The 21,880-nt window shown below is 44.2% G+C and overlaps 3 protein-coding genes and 1 pseudogene across 3 annotated transcripts; 2 read left to right on the forward strand and 2 right to left on the reverse strand.

The window, feature by feature from the left end:
• Positions 1 to 742: 742 nt before the first annotated feature.
• LOC147238343 (uncharacterized) lies at positions 743 to 2,268 on the reverse strand. The gene is made up of 3 exons (XM_086198229.1): positions 2,214 to 2,268; positions 1,459 to 2,086; positions 743 to 1,007 (listed from the first exon to the last, which is right to left on the reverse strand). Exons 1-3 carry the CDS (start codon positions 2,266 to 2,268, stop codon positions 743 to 745), a joined length of 948 nt encoding a protein of 315 aa, XP_086054355.1.
• A 4,529-nt stretch (positions 2,269 to 6,797) lies between these two features.
• Positions 6,798 to 8,989, forward strand: LOC147238344 (uncharacterized). The gene is made up of 5 exons (XM_086197442.1): positions 6,798 to 6,909; positions 7,037 to 7,735; positions 7,828 to 7,944; positions 8,563 to 8,606; positions 8,744 to 8,989. The coding sequence occupies exons 1-5, from the start codon at positions 6,855 to 6,857 to the stop codon at positions 8,861 to 8,863; spliced, it is 1,035 nt and encodes a 344-aa protein (XP_086053568.1). The 5' UTR covers positions 6,798 to 6,854; the 3' UTR covers positions 8,864 to 8,989.
• Positions 8,990 to 11,446: 2,457 nt separating this feature from the next.
• On the reverse strand, positions 11,447 to 15,233 carry LOC147238345 (uncharacterized). The gene is made up of 6 exons (XM_086198172.1): positions 15,136 to 15,233; positions 14,498 to 14,617; positions 13,672 to 14,370; positions 13,463 to 13,579; positions 12,086 to 12,129; positions 11,447 to 11,981 (listed from the first exon to the last, which is right to left on the reverse strand). Exons 1-6 carry the CDS (start codon positions 15,149 to 15,151, stop codon positions 11,862 to 11,864), a joined length of 1,116 nt encoding a protein of 371 aa, XP_086054298.1. The 5' UTR covers positions 15,152 to 15,233; the 3' UTR covers positions 11,447 to 11,861.
• Positions 15,234 to 16,888: 1,655 nt separating this feature from the next.
• On the forward strand, positions 16,889 to 17,993 carry LOC147238346 (uncharacterized; annotated as a pseudogene).
• Positions 17,994 to 21,880: the final 3,887 nt, after the last annotated feature.

The following is a 21,880-nucleotide window of genomic DNA, read 5'->3' on the forward strand; positions in this document are numbered from 1 at the left end:
TTGGGTTAAGATCAGGGGGGCCAATCATCCCGATCACGCCACTCCAGGTCTCACTGTCATCTCCAACATTAGCGTTTTAGTCCCCCTGCAGAACAAGGCACTCTGCAGTACTTCCTCCAGGGAAGGTACTCTGCACTGCGGTTTGGCACATAAGCGCAAACAACAGTCAGGACCCATCCCCCCACTAAAAGGTGGGGACCATCTTCTCGTTCACCACATGAAACCCCAATGTGCAGGCACTGAGCCGAGGAGCAACAAGTATGCCACCCCTGCCCATTGCCTCTCACTGATGGCAATGCCAAAGTGGAAGAGAAACCAACCCCTATCAAGAGGACTGGTTTCAGAGCCCTTGCTGTGGGTTGAGGTGAGTCCGACCATATAATTTCTCAACCTCATGCACCAGCTCAGGCTCCTTCCCCACTAGAGAGGTGACATTCCACATGTCTAGAGCTAGCTTCTGCAGCCGAGGATCAGACCGTCAAGGTCTCTGCTCTCGACTGCCACCCATCCCACACAGCACCCAACCCCTTTGGCCCCTCCCACTGGTGGTGAGCCCATTGGAGGAGGGACCCATGTTTCCTCTTTGGGTTGTGCCCTGCTGAGCCCTATGGATGCAGGTCTGGTTACGAGGCGGTCGCCACCAAGCCCTGCCCCCAGGCCTGGCTCCAGAGGGGGTCTCCGATGACCAGCATCCAAGAAAACTAAGTTGAACTTTATTGATCATTAATTGGGGTCTTCTGAGCTACTCTTTGTCTGATCCCTTCCCTAGGACCCCTTTGTCTTGGGTGACCTTATCAGGGGCATAAAAGCCCAAAAACGTAGCTCCAAAAATTATTGGGACACACAGCTCCTCCACCGCGATAAGGTGGTAGCTCAAGGAGACGGGCAAATAAAGCTTTTTGGGTAAAGTAACTGCCACTGTGCTTTGAGTAACTACCTCACTGTAAATGCTAATACTGGTTCCGTTTCCAAAAAACATGTCTCCACATGAGGCCACAACACAGTAGTAGTTTTCCAGCATCATTGGAGCGAATGTTCCTCATGAAAAGGGTGTACACACAGGTAAGTTCTCCAGAGGTGGACTCATTCGTCTGGTAGGTGGCAGCTTTATTCCCAGACCAGTCAATCATTTCTTGTGTTTTACAACTACACAACACCACTGCGTTCTGCTGCACAGTGTTCAGTGAGAACAGAACAGCTGAGAGCCACAGCGTCACCTGGCTGCACCGACTGAGACTCTGGCTGCTGAATGTCAAGTCATTGCTTGTCTTTGAACCTTGGAAAAGAAAGCTAATGAGTGGTGATCAATAATTTCATGTTCTCATTCAACTGAAATGATGTTGAGGTGCCACAAATACCTTCCAGTACCAAAACGGTTCCTCATCCAAACTGAATCTCATCCCACTTTACCACACCACAGTAGTATGTGCCAACATCTATGCCACAGCACAGTAGTAGGTCCCACGATGAGAGGAATCCAGACTCTTCATTGGTAAGTTGTAGACACAGGTGTGTGTTTGTGTGTGGGGTTTCCTCTCACACTGATCATTCCTGGCTCCATGGCTGTAAAGGATTCCTGGATGAGCTTCTCCTGAGTTCTTGAACCAGTAAACACTGTGTCCTCTGTCACAGGTCCCACTCTGTACTGTACAGCTGAGAGTCAGAGAGCCTCCTGGCTGGATGAGCTCTGATGCTGATTGATGGACAGAAGCTTGGATGTTCAAGCTGGAATCTTTCACAGTAACAAGAGTTCCTTCCAAAAATGTAAATACATTTATATATCTGTTTATGCAGTAATAAGTAGCTGAGTCTGAATATTGTGCATCTGAGATCTTTAAATAATTTCTACCAGATTTAACTTCCAGTCTAAAACGGCCATCATCCTTGAATTCACCATGGAAAGAGACTTTACCATGTTTGTGGAAGAGAGAAAAAAGCTTCGGTTTCCTTCCCAAAGTTTGTTTATACCAAAAGAACATCTCCACAGTGGTTTTATGCTCATAGAAACACTCCAAGGTAAACTCTTCACCCACGTTAACAGATAACAGCTGTAAAGTCGCTGATGGATCCTGAGCCTCAATCTGAGCTGAAGAGAAAACACAGACCAGACAACACATAGTTAACTTGACAGCATAGCAGACAAAATGTACCACAAAACACATGAAGCTGCAAAAACAAAAGGAAACAACACAATCACAACACATGCAGCTCACCTGTTCTCCCCAACAGCAGACATGTCAGACACACAGCAAACATGGAAGGTGTCATTTTGATGGAACCTCCGTCTTCTTTGGACAATCTGTATTCCTTAATATCACATAACTGTGTTTGACTGGCCAATCAGGAGAGACTGTCATTGATCACATGACCATTTCCTCCTGCATCGTTGGTCTTTAATCCATGAGAGCACGAGCCTGAAGCTTAAATTTGACAGAATGGTTCCAAGAGGGTGTGACTCAAAAAAATGACTCTACATCCGTGTGTTGTGACTACGATCAGGTTTCAAACCATGAGATGACGACTGAATTATCTGCATAAATGAGCATAATTTTGCCTCTGATATTGTTAAATGTATAAAATGTACTGACTTTAAAACATCTCAAGACAATACCAAAGTTGTTATATCTGGGACGTGCTGTGACGGGGAATGAGGGGGTGAGATGGCCAACTTAGACCACAAATATCCTGTTCACCTTGTTCGTATTTGTACACAAACGGGTTTAAAGTTGTTAATTACATTAATTTATGAAAACTGAAGCTCATAATTCATCACAATGCAAAAACCAAAGCACTTTATCATAAGAGAGGTTAAAGAAAAGCATTATACAGTGGGGCAAAAAAGTATTTCGTCAGCTACCAATTGTGCAAGTTCTCCCACTTAAAAATATGAGAGAGGCATGTAATTTTCATCATAGGTACACTTTGACTATGAGGGACAGAATGGGGGAAGAATCCAGAAAATCTGTCTGATTTTTAAAGAATCGCATATTATGGTGGAAAAATTCGGTCAATAACATAAGTTCATCTCAATACTTTGTTGTATACCCTTTGTTGGCAATGACAAAGGTCAAACGTTTTTCGCAAGGCTGGTATTTTGGCCCATTCCTCCATGCAGATCTCCTCTGGAGCAGAGATGTTTTGGGGCTGTCGCTGGGCAACACAGACTTTCAACTCCCTCCAAAGATTTTCTGTGGGGTTGAGATCTGGAGACTGGCAAGGCCACTCCAGGGGCCTCATGTATCAAAATGGTTTACGCAAGAAAAACTTGCGTACGCCAGGATCGACGCTCACGTTCAGATGCATCAACGCAAAAAGTTCGTCGATTCTTGTGCTGTTTCACGCCAACTCCGGAGGTGCCGTAGAAGTCGGCGGAAAGCCGATTCTTGCGTTAACTGCACTTTGGTCCGTTGGCGACACCCTGTGGCGGTATTTGGTAACTGACATTATTTGACAACCACACATACATCGGGCACAAAAAAGCCTTCCAGCGGGAGATGGCGGACCGTTCCGGGGTGAGTCGGTCGACCCTCAACCGGGCCATGCCCTGGGTGGTGGATCTGATCATTGAACAGGCCAATATTGATTTGCAGCAATAGCCGGATTCTCTTTGTAATCGGAGCCACTGACTGCACTCATGTTGCCATAAAAGCGCCATCCCACGAGGAACACGCTTACGTTCATCGTAAGGGTTCCTACTCCATCAATCTGTGGATCATCGATGCGCAGAGGCTGGAGGGATGGACGCCGTCCTCGCACGCATGAATTTCACTCCCACAATGCGAACAGGTAAGTAGCGATTACACGATTCACGAAGCCAGATTCATTTATGAATTTTATCCACCAAAGTTCCAGAACATTTATCAGGCGGTTCAGGCTCATTCATCCCCGTTACGTCTTCCTGCGACTGCAGGACCGCCTGTGTGAGGACAGGCTAGCCCGAATGCCGCTGGTCCTGGCGGATGACTGAGCTGGTGGACGGTCTGGCGCGGGAGCCGGCGGGGTGCTGCACGTCGGCGGCATGGCTGACGGATCAATTTCTATTAAACATATTGGTTAATTTAATGTCTGATTCTGTGTATTTGTAGCCTTTACATCTGTGGCAAAGCAGGTGGAAATGCTGCTTAAGAAATGGAGTTTCCACTGACCCTCCAGACTCTCGGCGTCAGCGTGGGTGGCGGCGACAATCCCCTACAGAGGTGCTGCTCGTGACTGCCACCTCCTGCTGCTCAAAATCCGTCAGGTGCCCCTCTCCCTGACCCCCACCTGTCTGGCTGGCACTCCTCCGGGGGCAGCTGTACGCCGCTTGACCTCCACCTTGAGGTCCTGTTAGTGCCATTTTCCATGTTGTTATTTAAAGTTCGATTTAAGCCAATTGATTATTTTTGTTATTGCATTTAGTGATTGCGCAGTGTTGAATTTAGTCCTACGTTAGCTTGCATTGTTTAGGAAGGTGTAATGCAGACATGCATTAGAAACAGAGAGGAAATCTTTCAGAGCGCGAGCAGTGGTGCAAGCTGATGACGTAGTGATGGTTTAGTGAGGAACACTGTGCTTTTATCACTGTGATGTTCAGTAAAGGAGGAGCCAACACAGCGACTCGTTCTTTCCATCAGTAGAAGAGGTTCAGATGTATGAACATGATGATCAACAACACTGCTGATGACAAGGGAACTTTAGCCAATAACAGGTCTGACCACTTTGTTTTCATCTCTCTTTCTCTGAGCCCACCTCGTTCACCCTCTCACTTCTTATCCCACTCACAATGTTTTTTGCTTGTACTGACACCACTGGACAGGCTGGCAAACAGAATCTGCCGTCTCTCCTCCACCTCCCCGACCAGCACCTCCACATCGCACGCCGTGAACCTCTTTTTCTTTGACATTATTTTGTGAGCGAGACCCTATTTAAATGAATTTGCGAATTTAAAGGTGGGCGTAACGGGGCGGGACCGGTCGCTCCAACATCTGTGCTCAATTCCACGCTGATTGGGATGTATCAAGGAAACGTAAGTGGATTCTGGCGTTCGCACATGTTGATCCATCCGGATTTTTTTTTTTCGTAGGCAACTCTCTCTATTCTTGCGACCGCAAGTTTTTAGTATGAGATCCACGCAAGTATTGATACATGAGGCCCCTGGTCATCAAAAGCTTCAACTATCCCTACACTGGGGGAGAGCCAACAGAGAGCATCGCATGTGGTAGCACAGGCTCTTTTCACGGAGCCCCTGAGTGAGTGTCAACCCTGGAAAACTGTTGACATGGACATTTATGTTTGAAAATAGGATATTCATGCTTGTGTACAGTGTTGGGCACATTACTTTGAAAAAGTAATTAGTTATAGTTCCGAGTTACTTCTCCCAAAAAGTAACTGAGTTAGAAACTGAGTTAGTCCACTATGAAAGTAACTAGTTACCAGGGAAAGTAACAATTGTGTTACTCTTTTTTTCTGACAAGTTTAAAAATTTGAAAGAATTTGTTTTCATTTTTTTAGAAAATACTTTCTGCAGGGCAGAGATGCTCCCCTTCTCCTTGGTATTTTGCCTATGAAGGCTCTAAAGGAGTGTGAATCAACTGTTGACAGCGGCAGCTTGTTTTCATCAACATAACGGACAATCAGTTCCTTAAGTTCTGTCTTGTGTTTGTTTCTTGTCAAGTTTTTGTGGAGCAGGGCAGAAAAATCCAGCTTTGGCTGCTTGGATGGCGTGGCTCCATGTCCTTCTTTGTTAGCGGAGGTCACTTTAACAGCACCTGCTTGCCATCACCATTAACGATGTCGACAGTGTTTCTGGCAACTAGTGTAGTAGAAGCGTGTGCTGTCGAGAGGCGCTTCATTAAATTGGAGTTGCTTACATTGGACACTGACAGTCTCTTTGTTTTCACTCTGGGACAACACAACATGCACTCAATGAGTCGCTTCAGTACCGCGTAGTAACGACGTGTTGGTAATGGTAACGGCGTTGTAACGATAGTCAAAGGAATTAGTTAGATTACCTGTTACTAAAAAAAGTAACGCCATGATCAACGCCTTTTATTTTAACGCCGTTATTCCCATCATTGCTTGTGTATGAGCTTTTATACCGTGTGCCTCAACAGACTGCCACACGCTTCCTGCTGCTGCAGTCGAGGGGCTCAATGCTCGCTTCAGCAGAGAAACCTGGTTTCTGTGCCTCAAACACTCTTCAGGATGTGTTTGCTTTCCTGGTCGTCTTGCTGCTGCACCGAGGCTTTGACCAGATCGTTACAAGCTTCATTTGGATGTGTCCAAGGAACGGTGAGAACACATAATAATTAAAGCTGCAAGCAGCGTTGTTAGGGCCTGAGCCTCTTTGTGCCCGCTGCCGGGTGGCAAACGCCACGATTCCAACAGTGTATTTGGCAAATCCCTGGGCCTTGACATTTGTGTAGAAAATTGTGGACGTCCTGTTGGAGTTAGGTCAGGGGTGTGAGTGTATGATTTGTCCGTCTTGATGAGACGAATAAAATGATGTTGGTCCGATGTCTGTAGGACATTCCTGCAGGCCGTGGTGGATTTTTGTTAGTATGTAGGTGGCGCTATTGAGTAGAGCACTGTTTTTGTTAAATATCAAATATTTTTCGCTGTAGCCAATTTGTGCACCAAATTTGTTGAGTTTTTGAGCGTGTTTAGGGGGTCAAATTAAGCTTTGAAATGGCGAGTGTGTCGAGCAAATACAATAGGGTCTTCGCCCCGGAGGGCTCATACAACAACAATGCAGGAGGAAATGGTCATGTGATTGATATTACTCTCTCCTGATTGGTCCGTCAAACACAGGCATGTTTCTGAAAAGAGGACAACAAATTCAGTTTCTCTCCAAAGAAGACGGAGGTTCCATCAAAATGACACCTTCCATGTTTGCTGTGTGTCTGACATGTCTGCTGCTGGGGAGAACAGGTGAGCTGCATGTGTTGTGATTGTGTTGTTTCCTTTTGTCTTTGCAGCTTCATGTGTTTTGTGGTACATTTTGTCTGCTATGCTGTCAAGTTAACTATGTGTTGTCTGGTCTGTGTTTTCTCTTCAGCTCAGATTGAGGCTCAGGATCCATCAGCGACTTTACAGCTGTTATCTGTTAACGTGGGTGAAGAGTTTACCTTGGAGTGTTTCTATGAGCATAAAACAGTCGGATTAATGTTTTACTGGTATAAACAAACTCTGGGAGAGAAACCAAAGATTGTGTCACAATTATTTAAATATGACAGTGACGGCTCTTTTCAAGGTGAATTCAAGGACGATCAACGTTTTAGACTGGAAGTTAAATCTGGTAGAAATAACTTGAAGATCTCAGATGCACAATATTCAGACTCAGCTACTTACTACTGCATGGCCATTGATTTTAATGTGTTTGAATTCCTGGACAGCACTGTTGTTACTGTGAAAGATTCCAGCTTGAACATCCAAGCTTCTGTCCATCAATCAGCATCAGAGCTCATCCAGCCAGGAGGCTCTCTGACTCTCAGCTGTACAGTACAAAGTGGGACCTGTGACAGAGAACACAGTGTTTACTGGTTCAAGAACTCAGGAGAAGCTCATCCAGGAATCCTTTACAGCCATGGAGCCAGGAATGATCAGTGTGAGAGGAAACCCCACACACAAACACACACCTGTGTCTACAACTTACCAATGAAGAGTCTGGATTCCTCTCATCGTGGGACCTACTACTGTGCTGTGGCAGCATGTGGAGCCATACTGTTTGGAAACGGGACCACGTTGGACTTTGGATGTGAGTCAGAGATGTTGCCTCAGTTGTTCATTAGTGGTGGATAATTAATGATCACATGAAGAAATCAGATTCAGTAATATTTGGATCTTCAGGTGGAGGAAACTCTCCAGTCTTGGTGTATTTCTTGAGTGGAGCTTTGACATTCACCACCATCCTGGTTGTTGTCCTGACATATACGACGTTGAAGACACACAGCTGCCAACACTCTGGTAGGCTCAACTGTCAATGATACATTTGATGACAAATGTTCAGTGTACGGGATATAGTAGGGAAGCTTCGTGGAAATTAACACAGATTCAGACTCTAAGAGGCTCAATTATTTATTGAAGAACATGCACTTTTATTGACCAGTGGATACAGTGTGGGTTTTTTTTTTTTTTTTTTGAGATTTTGATTTAAATGAGGCTGCACGGTGGTGCATTGGACAGCGCTGTTGCCTCACAGCAAGAAGGTTCCGGGTTCGAGCCCCGGCTCGGGCACGGGATCTTTCTGTGTGGAGTCTCCATGTTCTCCCTGTGCCTGCGTGGATTCTCTCTGGTACTCCGGCTTCTCTCCCCGACCCCCCCCCCCCCCACCCGCGACCCTTAACAGGAATAAGCAGAAGAAAATGGATGGATTGAATCAAATGCATTTTAGTTGCAATGTGCAACAAATTTCTCGTCAAATAATCAAGAAAAAGTTCATTCAGACTTCCAAGATTTAATTCGTCACAAAATAAAAGTACTGATTTCTGAATGCCTCGTCCTGTAGTTTAAGATAAAACAGTCATATTGATCAAATGAAATGAAAATGCATTTAAAAATATTGGTTCCTTCTTTTCATGACAGACTCAACAAGAAGATCTTCAGTTGTCTCCTCTCCAAATGCAGAGGTAGGTTCACTTGTTCAAAGTGATGATTATTGTCACAGTCACATATTTTTACGTTTGCTCTTTGTGACGTGTGTCTGTCTCAGTCATGATACGTTCACTCGTTTGCTAGTTAAGTGGTTTTTGTTTTATTTTACCAGGGTAACCAAGAGGCAGAGAACCTCCATTATGCTGCTTTATCAGATTACAAGCTCAGCAGATCAAGAAGACTGGGGGAGGACACCTCAGATGAATGTGTGTACTCCAGTGTCAGGCAGTAGATCAGCCTTGACTTCAGTTCTGTGTTTCATTTGGACTTTGTGTGTGTGAGAGGAAGTTGTGTCATTCACCTGTATGATCTGACAAGAACAATTGAACTGAGTCTTTCCTCCCCAGCAGCTCTTTCATGTGTCTTATTTCTACTCTCACCAGGCTTGTAGTGTACACGGAACAACCACACTGTTGTTGTGGTTCTGTAAAGTGGAGACAAAGCTGACTTTGTAATGATTGACAGGTGATGCTTCAGCAGGCCTTGACTGGTGTAAGCAACTCATTTCTGCCTTTTATAAACCACTGCATGAGGAGCTTCAGGACACATTGGTGAACTCAACAGGAAATCTTTAAGTGTGACCTGAGAGTATAACAATAGAACCGTCAGAGGCATTGTCGTGAAGCAACTGGAACAAACGCACAAGAAGAGGCATTGCAAACAAAACCACAGAGACATCCTGTGGAGGAGTGAGGGCCGGGCTGGAGAGGAGAGCCAGAAAACAGCGTGATGTGAAACTTTGACCAGAGAAGAAACTCAGTAGTTTTACTTTCTACTTTTGAGTCAGTTGAGTGACAGAAAGAGAGCAATGACACCTGGAAGTAAATGAAGAGAACACCCACGCCTCACATCATGTTAACAATCTCAGTGATAACCAGTTAGATGCAAAGATATGCCGATGACGCCATAATTTATTGTTCATCATCGCCAATCGATGGATGAATTTCGCAGCTGTTTGTAGTTTTCGAAATAGTCCAACGTAATCTCCTCACCTCTCCCTAAAGTTAGTTTTAAATGATCAGAAAAGATTTTTTCCAAGAAACGTAAGTGTGGATCCTCTCCTCCATCCCTTTATCCTCTGCAGGGGACACCAATAGAATTGGTCTCCTCGTTTAAGTACTTAGGCCTCGTGTTGGATGAGGATTTATCATTTAAATTTCACGTTCCTCAACTACTGGCTACGTAGAAAAAATAGGGTTTTATTTTAGGAATAGTGCTTGTTTTTCAAAGTCAGCAAAGAAAAAGCAGGTGGAGGCCACTTTTTTTTTTTTAACCTGTACTGGACAATGGAGATGTCTTTGACAGCCATACCACCAAGGCTCGTCTGCAGTCCCTAGACTCTGTTTATCACTCTACCCTTAGATTTATAACCCATGCAACTCACTCATCACTGCCCGCTGTATTAAGTGGTTTGTTGGCCCTCACTTCATGCAAGAAGACACAAGCATAAATGCTTGTGCACAAGGCTGAAGTTGGCTACTTTCCATGGTATATAATTAGTCTTTTAACAGTCACTTGCCAGGAGTAGGTATATTTTCTGAGATGTTCCAACATTAAATTTAGAATTTGGAAAAACTAGTTTCAGTTACAGTGGGCCAGTTCTCTGGAATGATCTTCAGAAATCACTCAAAAGTCACAGCTTTCGTTTCAGTTACCAAGTTCCAATCATATCTCAAACGTACGTTTCAAACTGTCTGCTCCTGCTTGTAATTCTTGTTTCTTTTTGATGGATATATTCATGACCCTGACTGTCCCCATTATGTTATATTTGTATTTTGTCTTTCCTAACTCTGTTAATTGTGTGCCGCTACCTTGGCAGGGCTCACTTGCACAAGAGATGCCTATCTCAAAGTGATTTTTGTCACGATCCCTGTCTCGTGTTTCCAGTTTTATTTTGTAGTCATGTCCTGTCTTCCTGACCTCCCTCTTGTGATTACCTCATGTGTCTCACCTGGGTGATTGCACCACCTGTGTCTCGTTTCCCCTCTTGTATTTAACCTGTGTGTCCTTAGTTCCTTGTTGGGTCATTGTCGTCATTTGCTGTTGTCGTCTCAGTCTCAGTCTCAGTCTCAGTCTCAGTCTCGACTCATCAAGCCGTTGGCCTCACGCCACATCTCAAGCCGTTGGCCTCACTCCCCGCCTCAAGCCTCTTTTTGCACCATCCCTACTGTCTGCACTTGGGTCTCACCATCCCACAACCCCTGAATGTGACAGATTTTATCCCTGGTTTGAGGTGAAATGAAAAAATAAACCCCTTAAAGAGGGAGTGCAATGTGAAAATTTCAGTTTTTGTTCAAGTTATTGGTGAAGAGTTGGTGAGATTATGACCTGAAATGATGCTTGAACTGAAGGAAGTAACACACTTTCCATATGGGTTGACCACAACACCACCTCTAGACACATCCTTCACACACACTTGTCATGTCTTTGAATACATGAATACAAACTCAGGGCTCAGACTTCATGGTCATTGTAATCAACAGGTAAAGTACATTTAAACTGATGTACAGGCAATAAAGAGTAAGTTCATACCTTGTTCGAACAAACACATTGTTTTTAGATGTGTGAAATGTGAACGACACAGTGACAAACAAAATGTATTATTTTATTCACTTCTGATTTAGATTCATTCAGGCAACAAATCACATTCAAACAAAGTTCATTGTTTGCTGCATCATTCACACAAAAAAAATTCAGTTGGTTCATCCAAAGGATTCATTTTTTTTGAACAAGGGGTTTGTGAACGTCTCAACTCTAGGACCTTGTTGGCAGCATCAGTGTCCTTTCTGGCTCCTCCCCCTCCACCAAACATCCCTTCAAATTGAGATCCAAGTCAAATCAACAATAAAGTAAAACTACTTTGTCTCTGACAGAGACTAAAACACAGGCAAGAAAATGAAGACGTTCCATTAATATGCAGCAGTAACACATGAGGGAGCCCTGCAGTACCTGCTCTGACCAGCAGGAGCATCCCCCAGAAAGCTGTGACCATGAGCTGCTGCTTTGCTGAACATCATAGCTTTGGTCCAACCAGCAGAAAAGTCCACACATTTATGAACAACTTGAATCCTTGCAGGTCTCTGTAGATGAGCACGTGTACAATAAAGTTAGGGGGAAGAACTCAGGTCCATCTTACAGGCTTCAATCAGTTCCACAATTTCAATAACAACTAAAAAAAACAGGTCCTGCTAGACTGAATCAATGAAATCAGAACTGTAGTTTCAGCTGCTTCAGGTGGCAGTATAGAGGACAACAGTCTCCTCCTCTCTCTCTGCTGCAGGCGTCCGACGTCTGATCATTTGTGGATGGAACATCAGCAGGGAAGAATTCATGTAATCAGAGCTGAAATTCTGTAAATCAGAAGATTTGACTCACCAACTGTAACCAACACCGTTATTGTTCAGAGGGTAAAGAAACAGAAACATCAATCATCATTTTGAACATATAAACCAACCTCTGCCTTTGGAGCCGAGGACACTGAAGATCTTTTTGTTGACTCTAGACATGAACAAGAAGAAACAAACTTGATTTTGAAAAAATTACAATGTTTTTCCTTCATCAGTTTGATCATTTAGACTCAGTGTTCTGATCCAGTGCCTCTGGACCAGTTCTGATAGGAACGGAGGAGGTTGAGGTCGTACAGACCTATAAATATCTTGGGCTGTGGCTGGACAACAGGCTGGACTGGACGAGCAACACGAGGCAGCTATATAAGAAGGCTCAGAGCAGGATGTACTTCCTGAGGAGGCTGAGAGCCTTCAATGTCAGCCACCCTCTGCACACTGTCACCACCAGCCAGAGAAGCCTGTTCAGCCAGAGGCTGCTCCTCCCCAAGTGCAGGACCAACAGACTGAAGAACTCCTAACTTAACCTGACTAACTTAACTCCTAACTTAAACTGTTAAACTCCTCACTGGAGGGGGGGAGGGCCAACAGAAGGACTGTAGGAGAGGGCTGAGCACCAATGACCTACCCCGATAACAACCGGACACTCATGTGCAATATAAGAGACTGTATATTATTATTGTTGTTGTTATTATTATTATAACTATTGTTATATTTTTATGATATTATATCATCATCATTATTATAATATAATATAATAATGATGATGATATTATATTATATCATCATCATCATTATTATAATTATTGTTATAATAACAATCAAGAACAATTAATATTATGATTATTCCTGTCACTATGCACATATACATGACCATCCAGGTACACACAGGCACACGCACATGTATATATGCATATATATATATATATATATATATAAATATATATATATATATATATATATATATATGCATATATATATATATATATGCATATATATATATATATGCATATATATATATATATATATGCATATATATATATATGCATATATATATATATGCATATATATATATGCATATATATATATGCATATATATATATGCATATATATATATATATATATATATGCATATATATATATGCATATATATATATATATATATGCATGTATATATATATATGCATATATATATATATATCGTCTTTGTTTTCTCTTCTTTGTTATTTTTCGCGAAGGTTTCATTAATAATCTATTCTATGGTAACAGTTCTGTGAATGAATGTTGAGGAGAGTGCAATTTCCCTGGCGGAACGTCCAAAAGGGATTAATAAAGTAGTCTGTCTGTCTGTCTGTCTGTCTGAATTGTCATAAAACTGCACGAGAGGGCAACACAATCTAATCTGTGCAAATTTCCACGAAGCTTCCCTACTATATCCCGTACACTGAACATTTGTCATCAAATATATCATTGACAGTTGAGCCTACCAGAGTGTTGGCAGCTGTGTGTCTTCAACGTCGTATATGTCAGGACAACAACCAGGATGGTGGTGAATGTCAAAGCTCCACTCAAGAAATACACCAAGACTGGAGAGTTTCCTCCACCTGAAGATCCAAATATTACTGAATCTGATTTCTTCATGTGATCATTAATTATCCACCACTAATGAACAACTGAGGCAACATCTCTGACTCACATCCAAAGTCCAACGTGGTCCCGTTTCCAAACAGTATGGCTCCACATGCTGCCACAGCACAGTAGTAGGTCCCACGATGAGAGGAATCCAGACTCTTCATTGGTAAGTTGTAGACACAGGTGTGTGTTTGTGTGTGGGGTTTCCTCTCACACTGATCATTCCTGGCTCCATGGCTGTAAAGGATTCCTGGATGAGCTTCTCCTGAGTTCTTGAACCAGTAAACACTGTGTCCTCTGTCACAGGTCCCACTTTGTACTGTACAGTTGAGAGTCAGAGAGCCTCCTGGCTGGATGAGCTCTGATGCTGATTGATGGACAGAAGCTTGGATGTTCAAGCTGGAATCTTTCACAGTAACAACAGTGCTGTTCAGGAATTCCAACACATTAAAATAGCCACTCATGCAGTAGTAAGTAGCTGAGTCTGAATATTGTGCATCTGAGATCTTCAAGTTATATCCATCTGCTTTAACTTCCAGTCCAAAGCGTTGATTGTCCTTGAATTCACCTTGAAAAGAAGCTTTTCTGTCATGTTTATCCAAGCGAGACACAATCTTTGGTTTCTCTCCCAGAGTTTGTTTATACCAGTAAAACATTAATCCGACTGTTTTATGCTCATCGAAACACTCCAAGGTAAACTCTTCACCCACGTTAACAGATAACAGCTGTAAAGTCGCTGATGGATCCTGAGCCTCAATCTGAGCTGAAGAGAAAACACAGACCAGACAACACATAGTTAACTTGACAGCATAGCAGACAAAATGTACCACAAAACACATGAAGCTGCAAAGACAAAAGGAAACAACACAATCACAACACATGCAGCTCACCTGTTCTCCCCAACAGCAGACATGTCAGACACACAGCAAACATGGAAGGTGTCATTTTGATGGAACCTCCGTCTTCTTTGGAGAGAAACTGAATTTGTTGTCCTCTTTTCAGAAACATGCCTGTGTTTGACGGACCAATCAGGAGAGAGTAATATCAATCACATGACCATTTCCTCCTGCATTGTTGTTGTATGAGCCCTCCGGGGCGAAGACCCTATTGTATTTGCTCGACACACTCGCCATTTCAAAGCTTAATTTGACCCCCTAAACACGCTCAAAAACTCAACAAATTTGGTGCACAAATCGGCTGCAGCGAAAAAATTTGATATTTAACAAAAACAGCGCTCTACTCCATAGCGCCACCTACATACTAACAAAAATCCGCCACGGCCTGCAGGAATGTCCTACAGACATCGGACCAACATCATTTTATTCGTCTCATCAAGACGGACAAATCATACACTCACACCCCTGACCTAACTCCAACAGGACGTCCACAATTTTCTACACAAATGTCAAGGCCCAGGGATTTGCCAAATACACCGTTGGAATCGTGGCGTTTGCCACCCGGCAGCGGGCACAAAGAGGCTCAGGCCCTAACAACGCTGCTTGCAGCTTTAATTATTATGTGTTCTCACCGTTCCTTGGACACATCCAAATGAAGCTTGTAACGATCTGGTCAAAGCCTCGGTGTAGCAGCAAGACGACCAGGAAAGCAAACACATACTGAAGAGTGTTTGAGGCACAGAAACCAGGTTTCTCTGCTGAAGCGAGCATTGAGCCCCTCGACTGCAGCAGCAGGAAGCGTGTGGCAGTCTGTTGAGGCACACGGTATAAAAGCTCATACACAAGCAATGATGGGAATAACGGCGTTAAAATAAAAGGCGTTGATAATGGCAGCATTTCCACCTGCTTTGCCACAGATGTAAAGGCTACAAATACACAGAATCAGACATTTAAACAATTGTGTTTCTCTTTTTTTCTGACAAGTTTAAAAATTTGAAAGAATTTGTTTTTATTTGTTTAGAAAATACTTTCTGCAGGGCAGAGATGCTCCCCTTCTCCTTGGTATTTTGCCTATGAAGGCTCTAAAGGAGTGTGAATCAACTGTTGACAGCGGCAGCTTGTTTTCATCAACATAACGGACAATCAGTTCCTTAAGTTCTGTCTTGTGTTTGTTTCTTGTCAAGTTTTTGTGGAGCAGGGCAGAAAAATCCAGCTTTGGCTGCTTGGATGGCGTGGCTCCATGTCCTTCTTTGTTAGCGGAGGTCACTTTAACAGCACCTGCTTGCCATCACCATTAACGATGTCGACAGTGTTTCTGGCAACTAGTGTAGTAGAAGCGTGTGCTGTCGAGAGGCGCTTCATTAAATTGGAGTTGCTTACATTGGACACTGACAGTCTCTTTGTTTTCACTCTGGGACAACACAACATGCACTCAATGAGTCGCTTCAGTACCGCGTAGTAACGACGTGTTGGTAATGGTAACGGCGTTGTAACGATAGTCAAAGGAATTAGTTAGATTACCTGTTACTAAAAAAAGTAACGCCATGATCAACGCCTTTTATTTTAACGCCGTTATTCCCATCATTGCTTGTGTATGAGCTTTTATACCGTGTGCCTCAACAGACTGCCACACGCTTCCTGCTGCTGCAGTCGAGGGGCTCAATGCTCGCTTCAGCAGAGAAACCTGGTTTCTGTGCCTCAAACACTCTTCAGGATGTGTTTGCTTTCCTGGTCGTCTTGCTGCTGCACCGAGGCTTTGACCAGATCGTTACAAGCTTCATTTGGATGTGTCCAAGGAACGGTGAGAACACATAATAATTAAAGCTGCAAGCAGCGTTGTTAGGGCCTGAGCCTCTTTGTGCCCGCTGCCGGGTGGCAAACGCCACGATTCCAACGGTGTATTTGGCAAATCCCTGGGCCTTGACATTTGTGTAGAAAATTGTGGACGTCCTGTTGGAGTTAGGTCAGGGGTGTGAGTGTATGATTTGTCCGTCTTGATGAGACGAATAAAATGATGTTGGTCCGATGTCTGTAGGACATTCCTGCAGGCCGTGGCGGATTTTTGTTAGTATGTAGGTGGCGCTATTGAGTAGAGCGCTGTTTTTGTTAATTATCAAATTTTTTTCGCTGTAGCCAATTTGTGCACCAAATTTGTTGAGTTTTTGAGCGTGTTTAGGGGGTCAAACTAAGCTTTGAAATGGCGAGTGTGTCGAGCAAATACAATAGGGTCTTCGCCCCGGAGGGCTCATACAACAACAATGCAGGAGGAAATGGTCATGTGATTGATATTACTCTCTCCTGATTGGTCCGTCAAACACAGGCATGTTTCTGAAAAGAAGACAACAAATTCAGTTTCTCTCAAAAGAAGACGGAGGTTCCATCAAAATGACACCTTCCATGTTTGCTGTGTATCTGACATGTCTGCTGTTGGGGAGAACAGGTGAGCTGCATGTGTTTTGATTGTGTTGTTTCTTTTTGTCTTTGCACCTTCATGTGTTTTGTGGTACATTTTGTCTGCTATGCTGTCAAGTTAACTATGAGTTGTCTGGTCTGTGTTTTCTCTTCAGCTCAGATTGAGGCTCAGGATCCATCAGCGACTTTACAGCTGTTATCTGTTAACGTGGGTGAAGAGTTTACCTTGGAGTGTTTCTATGAGCATAAAACAGTCGGATTAATGTTTTACTGGTATAAACAAACTCTGGGAGAGAAACCAAAGATTGTGTCTCGCTTGGATAAACATGACAGAAAAGCTTCTTTTCAAGGTGAATTCAAGGACAATCAACGCTTTGGACTGGAAGTTCAAGCAGATGGATATAACTTGAAGATCTCAGATATATTCACACTCAGCTACTTACTACTGTGTGAGTGGCTATTTTAATGTGTTTGAATTCCTGGACAGCACTGTTGTTACTGTGAAAGATTCCAGCTTGAACATCCAAGCTTCTGTCCATCAATCAGCATCAGAGCTCATCCAGCCAGGAGGCTCTCTGACTCTCAACTGTACAGTACAAAGTGGGACCTGTGACAGAGAACACAGTGTTTACTGGTTCAAGTACTCAGGAGAAGCTCATCCAGGAATCCTTTACAGCCATGGAGCCAGGAATGATCAGTGTGAGAGGAAACCCCACACACAAACACACACCTGTGTCTACAACTTACCAATGAAGAGTCTGGATTCCTCTCATCGTGGGACCTACTACTGTGCTGTGGCAGCATGTGGAGCCATACTGTTTGGAAACGGGACCACGTTGGACTTTGGATGTGAGTCAGAGATGTTGCCTCAGTTGTTCATTAGTGGTGGATAATTAATGATCACATGAAGAAATCAGATTCAGTAATATTTGGATCTTCAGGTGGAGGAAACTCTCCAGTCTTGGTGTATTTCTTGAGTGGAGCTTTGACATTCACCACCATCCTGGTTGTTGTCCTGACATATACGACGTCGAAGACACACAGCTGCCAACACTCTGGTAGGCTCAACTGTCAATGATATATTTGATGACAAATGTTCAGTGTGCGGGATATAGTAGGGAAGCTATGTGGAAATTAACACAGATTAGATTGTACTGCAGTTTTATGAACAAGAACTTGATCAGTACGTTGAGCCCAAATGATCAAACTGATGAAGAAAAGTTAATTTTTTGAAATCTTGTTTCTTCCTTTTCATGACTAGAATTAATCAAAAGATCTTCAATGTCCTTGGCTACAAATGCAAAGGTTGGTTTATAATGTATTTTCATGTTCAAAATTATTGATGTTTCTTTACCCTCTGAACATTAACTGTGTTGGTTGCAGTTGGTGAGTCAAATCCTCTGATTTACAGAATTTCAGCTCTGATTACATGAATTCTTCCCTGCTGATGTTCCATCCACAAATGATCAGACGTCGGACGCCTGCAGCAGAGAGAGAGGAGGAGACTGTTGTCCTCTATACTGCCACCTGAAGCAGCTGAAAGTACAGTTCTGATTTCATTGATTCAGTCTCGCAGGACCTGTTTTTTTTAGTTGTTATTGAAATTGTGGAACTGATTGAAGCCTGTAAGATGGACCTGAGTTCTTCCCCCTAACTTTATTGTACACGTGCTCATCTACAGAGACCTGCAAGGATATATGTTGTTTTAATATATGTATTGAACACACCTAAAATGTCAGTGAATTCTTCCACATATTGTTCTCACATGGCATGAACTTACTCTTTTTTCCATATGTCCATATTTTAGTTTTTCCTTTTGTCAGAATGAATTGTTGAAAATTGCAGGTGTCACCCATTGATCATTTTGTCGAATAAAGATCAGAGATTGCTTGCTTGTGTTGAACATCATTTTGGACAAAAGCGTCTGCAAAACAAAATTGTAGAATTGTAGATCCATATGATAAATATGACTGACAGAAGACAAGTATGAGCAAACATTCACATTGAGGCCTTTTAGTTAGTTCCACAATAGCAACAGAAAGCTATGAAGTTATTTTTACGACATACAAGGTGATAAATCTAAGAAGAGTGCTGTGTAGTCCACCTACCTAATGAAAACGGGTTGTGGTCTCCCACTGTGAAGGACACCACTTTCTTGTGAAGGTAGACTCCAAAATACTTAAACTCCTCCACCTGAGGTAGGATCTCCTCCCCAACCATAAGTGGGCAAACCACTCTTTTTCCGACTGAGGACCATGGCCTCAGACTTTGAGGTACTGATTCTCATCCCAGCCGCTTCACATTCAGCTGCAAACTGTCTCAGCAACAGCTGGAGGTCATGGCCTGATGGAGCTAAGAGGACCACATCAGCCGCAAAAAGCAGAGATGACATCCTCCCTCCACAAAACCCGACCCCCTCACCACTCGGCTGTGCCTAAAAATTCTGTCCATAAAGATTATGAACAGAATCAGTAACAAAGGGAAGCCTTGGCCGAGTCCGACCCTCACCGGGAACAAGTCCGACTTACAACACAGACCAGACTCTCACTCCTCCAGTAGAAAGACTGAATGGCCCTTTGTAAGGGGCCATCCACCCCATACTCCCTGAGTACCCCCGACAGGGTGCCCCTGGGAACACGGTCCAAAGCCTTCTCCAGATACACAAAACACATGTGGACTGGTTGGGCAAACTCCCATGCCCCCTCCATCACCCTAGTAAGGGTGAAGAGCTGATCCACACTTCTCTTCCTCAATCTGAGGTTCGACTATCGCTCTGACCCTCCTCTTCAGTACCCTGGCATAGACGTTTCCAGGGAGGCTGAGGAGTGTGATCCCCCCCATAGTTGGAACACACCCTCTGGTCCCCTTTCTTAAAAGATGGGGGACCACCAACCGCATCTGCCACTCCAAAGGCACCATCCCCAATGTCCACACAATGTTGCAGAGATGTGTCAGCCAAGACAGCCCCACAACATCCAGAGCCTTCAGTACCCAGGGCAGATTTCATCCACCCCCCGCAGCTCTGCCACTGCGGAGTTCTTTAACTGCCTCAGCGACTTCTGCCCTGGAGATTGGACGACCCCACCCCACCCCCCAGCACTCCCCAAACTCTGTCGTGTTGGTGGGATTGAGGAGGTCCTCAAAGTATCCCTTCCACCACCCAATTATCTAATTATCTCCTCAGTTGACATCAGCAGCCTCCCGTCCCGACTGTAAAGTATGTGGGCAAGTTGCTGCCCCCCCCCCCCCCAAGGCGATGGACAGTTTGCCAGAACCTTTTTAGAGCCGACCGATAGTCATTCTTCATGGCCTCACCGAACTACACCCATGCCCGAGTTTTTGCCTTGGCGACTGCCATGACTGCACACCACTTGGCTTGCTGGTACCGGTCAGCTGCCTCTAGAAACCCACAGGCTGACCATGCCCTGCAAGCCTCCTTCTTCAGCTTGACGGCTCCCCTCACCTCTGGTGTCCTTATGCTCGAACATGGTGTTAGTTATGAACAAACTGTGAATTGCACAGAAGTCCAATAACTGCACACCACACGGGTTCAGGTCGGGCCTGCCGTTCCTCCCAGTCACACCCTTCCATGTCACGCTGTCATTGCCCACGTAAGCGTTGAAGTCCCCCAGTAGGACAATGGCGTCCACAGTCGGGGAATCATCCAGCACCATTCCCAGGGAGTCCAAAAATGGTGGGTACTCGGAACTGCTGTTCGGCGCATAAGCGCAGACAACTGTCAGGACCCGTTCCCCAACCCGAAGGCACAGGGTGGCAACCCTTTCGTCCATCTGGGTGAACCCCAATGGCAGAGAGTCTGAGGGCAATCAAAAAGCCCACCCCAGTAACTCCAGCGAAAGAGAGTCCGACCCTCTCAAGAACTTGGGTTCCGGACCCAGAGCTATGTGTCGAGGTGAGGCCGACTATATCTAGCCAGTAACACTCAACCTCTTCCACCAGCTCCGGCTTCTTCCCCACCAGAGAGGTAACATTTTATGTCCCAAAAGCCAGCTTCCATGCCTGGGGATCAGACAGCCAAGGCCCCCACCGTGGACTGCTGCCCAAACCACATTGCACTGGACTCTCCTACGGGTGGTGGGACCACAGAAGGACGTGTCTATGTATCCGTTTCGGGCTGGGCCCAGCCGGACCCCATGAACAAAGGCCCAGCCACCAGGCACTCGCCATCGAGCCCCTTCCCCAGGCCTGGCTCCAGGGCGGGACCCCTCCGGGCTGGGTACACAAACGCATACATTTTACTTCCTTGAGGGGTCTGTTGAACTGTTCTTGGTCTGGCCCTTAGCATAGGACCAGTCTGCCTTGGATGACCCTACCAGGGGCAAAATGTCCCAGACAGCATTACTCCTAGGGTCACTAGGAGACAAACTCCTCCACCACGATAAGGTGACAGTTCCAGGAGGAGTGGTTTCTTTCTCTCATCACAAACTGAATTATTTGGTCTGAATATTGTTTCCCTTGACTGCACGTCAGTTGGTGCCATTAGCACTTTCCACTCTCATGCTTCTCATCTTGATTGAGTTAAATTGAAATACAACTGCTGCCCCGCCTGCAAAAGCACAAATTCAAAATCAAATTTAGATTTTTTTTCTTGTTTTGACTTTGCTTCATCAATAATTTATTTTTTTCTTGCAGGAACTATGGCTCATCAGACATTTTCTGCAACATCCTGTGGTACATGATATAACGTAATGACAGAAAGCCAAATGTAAAATTGTTCACATCCAAAGTTGTTAAATTATGTTACCTAACAATGTGTCTTTCTACATGAACCATTGGTGATTTGTTATTCCCACAGCCAAAATGCAGATGTCCCTTATGCTTCTGTGAGTAAGTATTTTGCTGTCTAGTCTGCTGCAAGACAAAGAATTGGAAGGACTCACATGCAATATAAATTAAAACAAGATTAAAGTGTTTGCTGTATTCATTATCAAAAATATTGACATT

This window comes from Aulostomus chinensis, chromosome 24, assembly GCF_037954235.1.
Source record: "Aulostomus chinensis isolate RoL2024-O1b breed Wild chromosome 24, RoL_Achi_v1.0, whole genome shotgun sequence".
Lineage (NCBI taxonomy): Eukaryota > Metazoa > Chordata > Actinopteri > Syngnathiformes > Aulostomidae > Aulostomus > Aulostomus chinensis.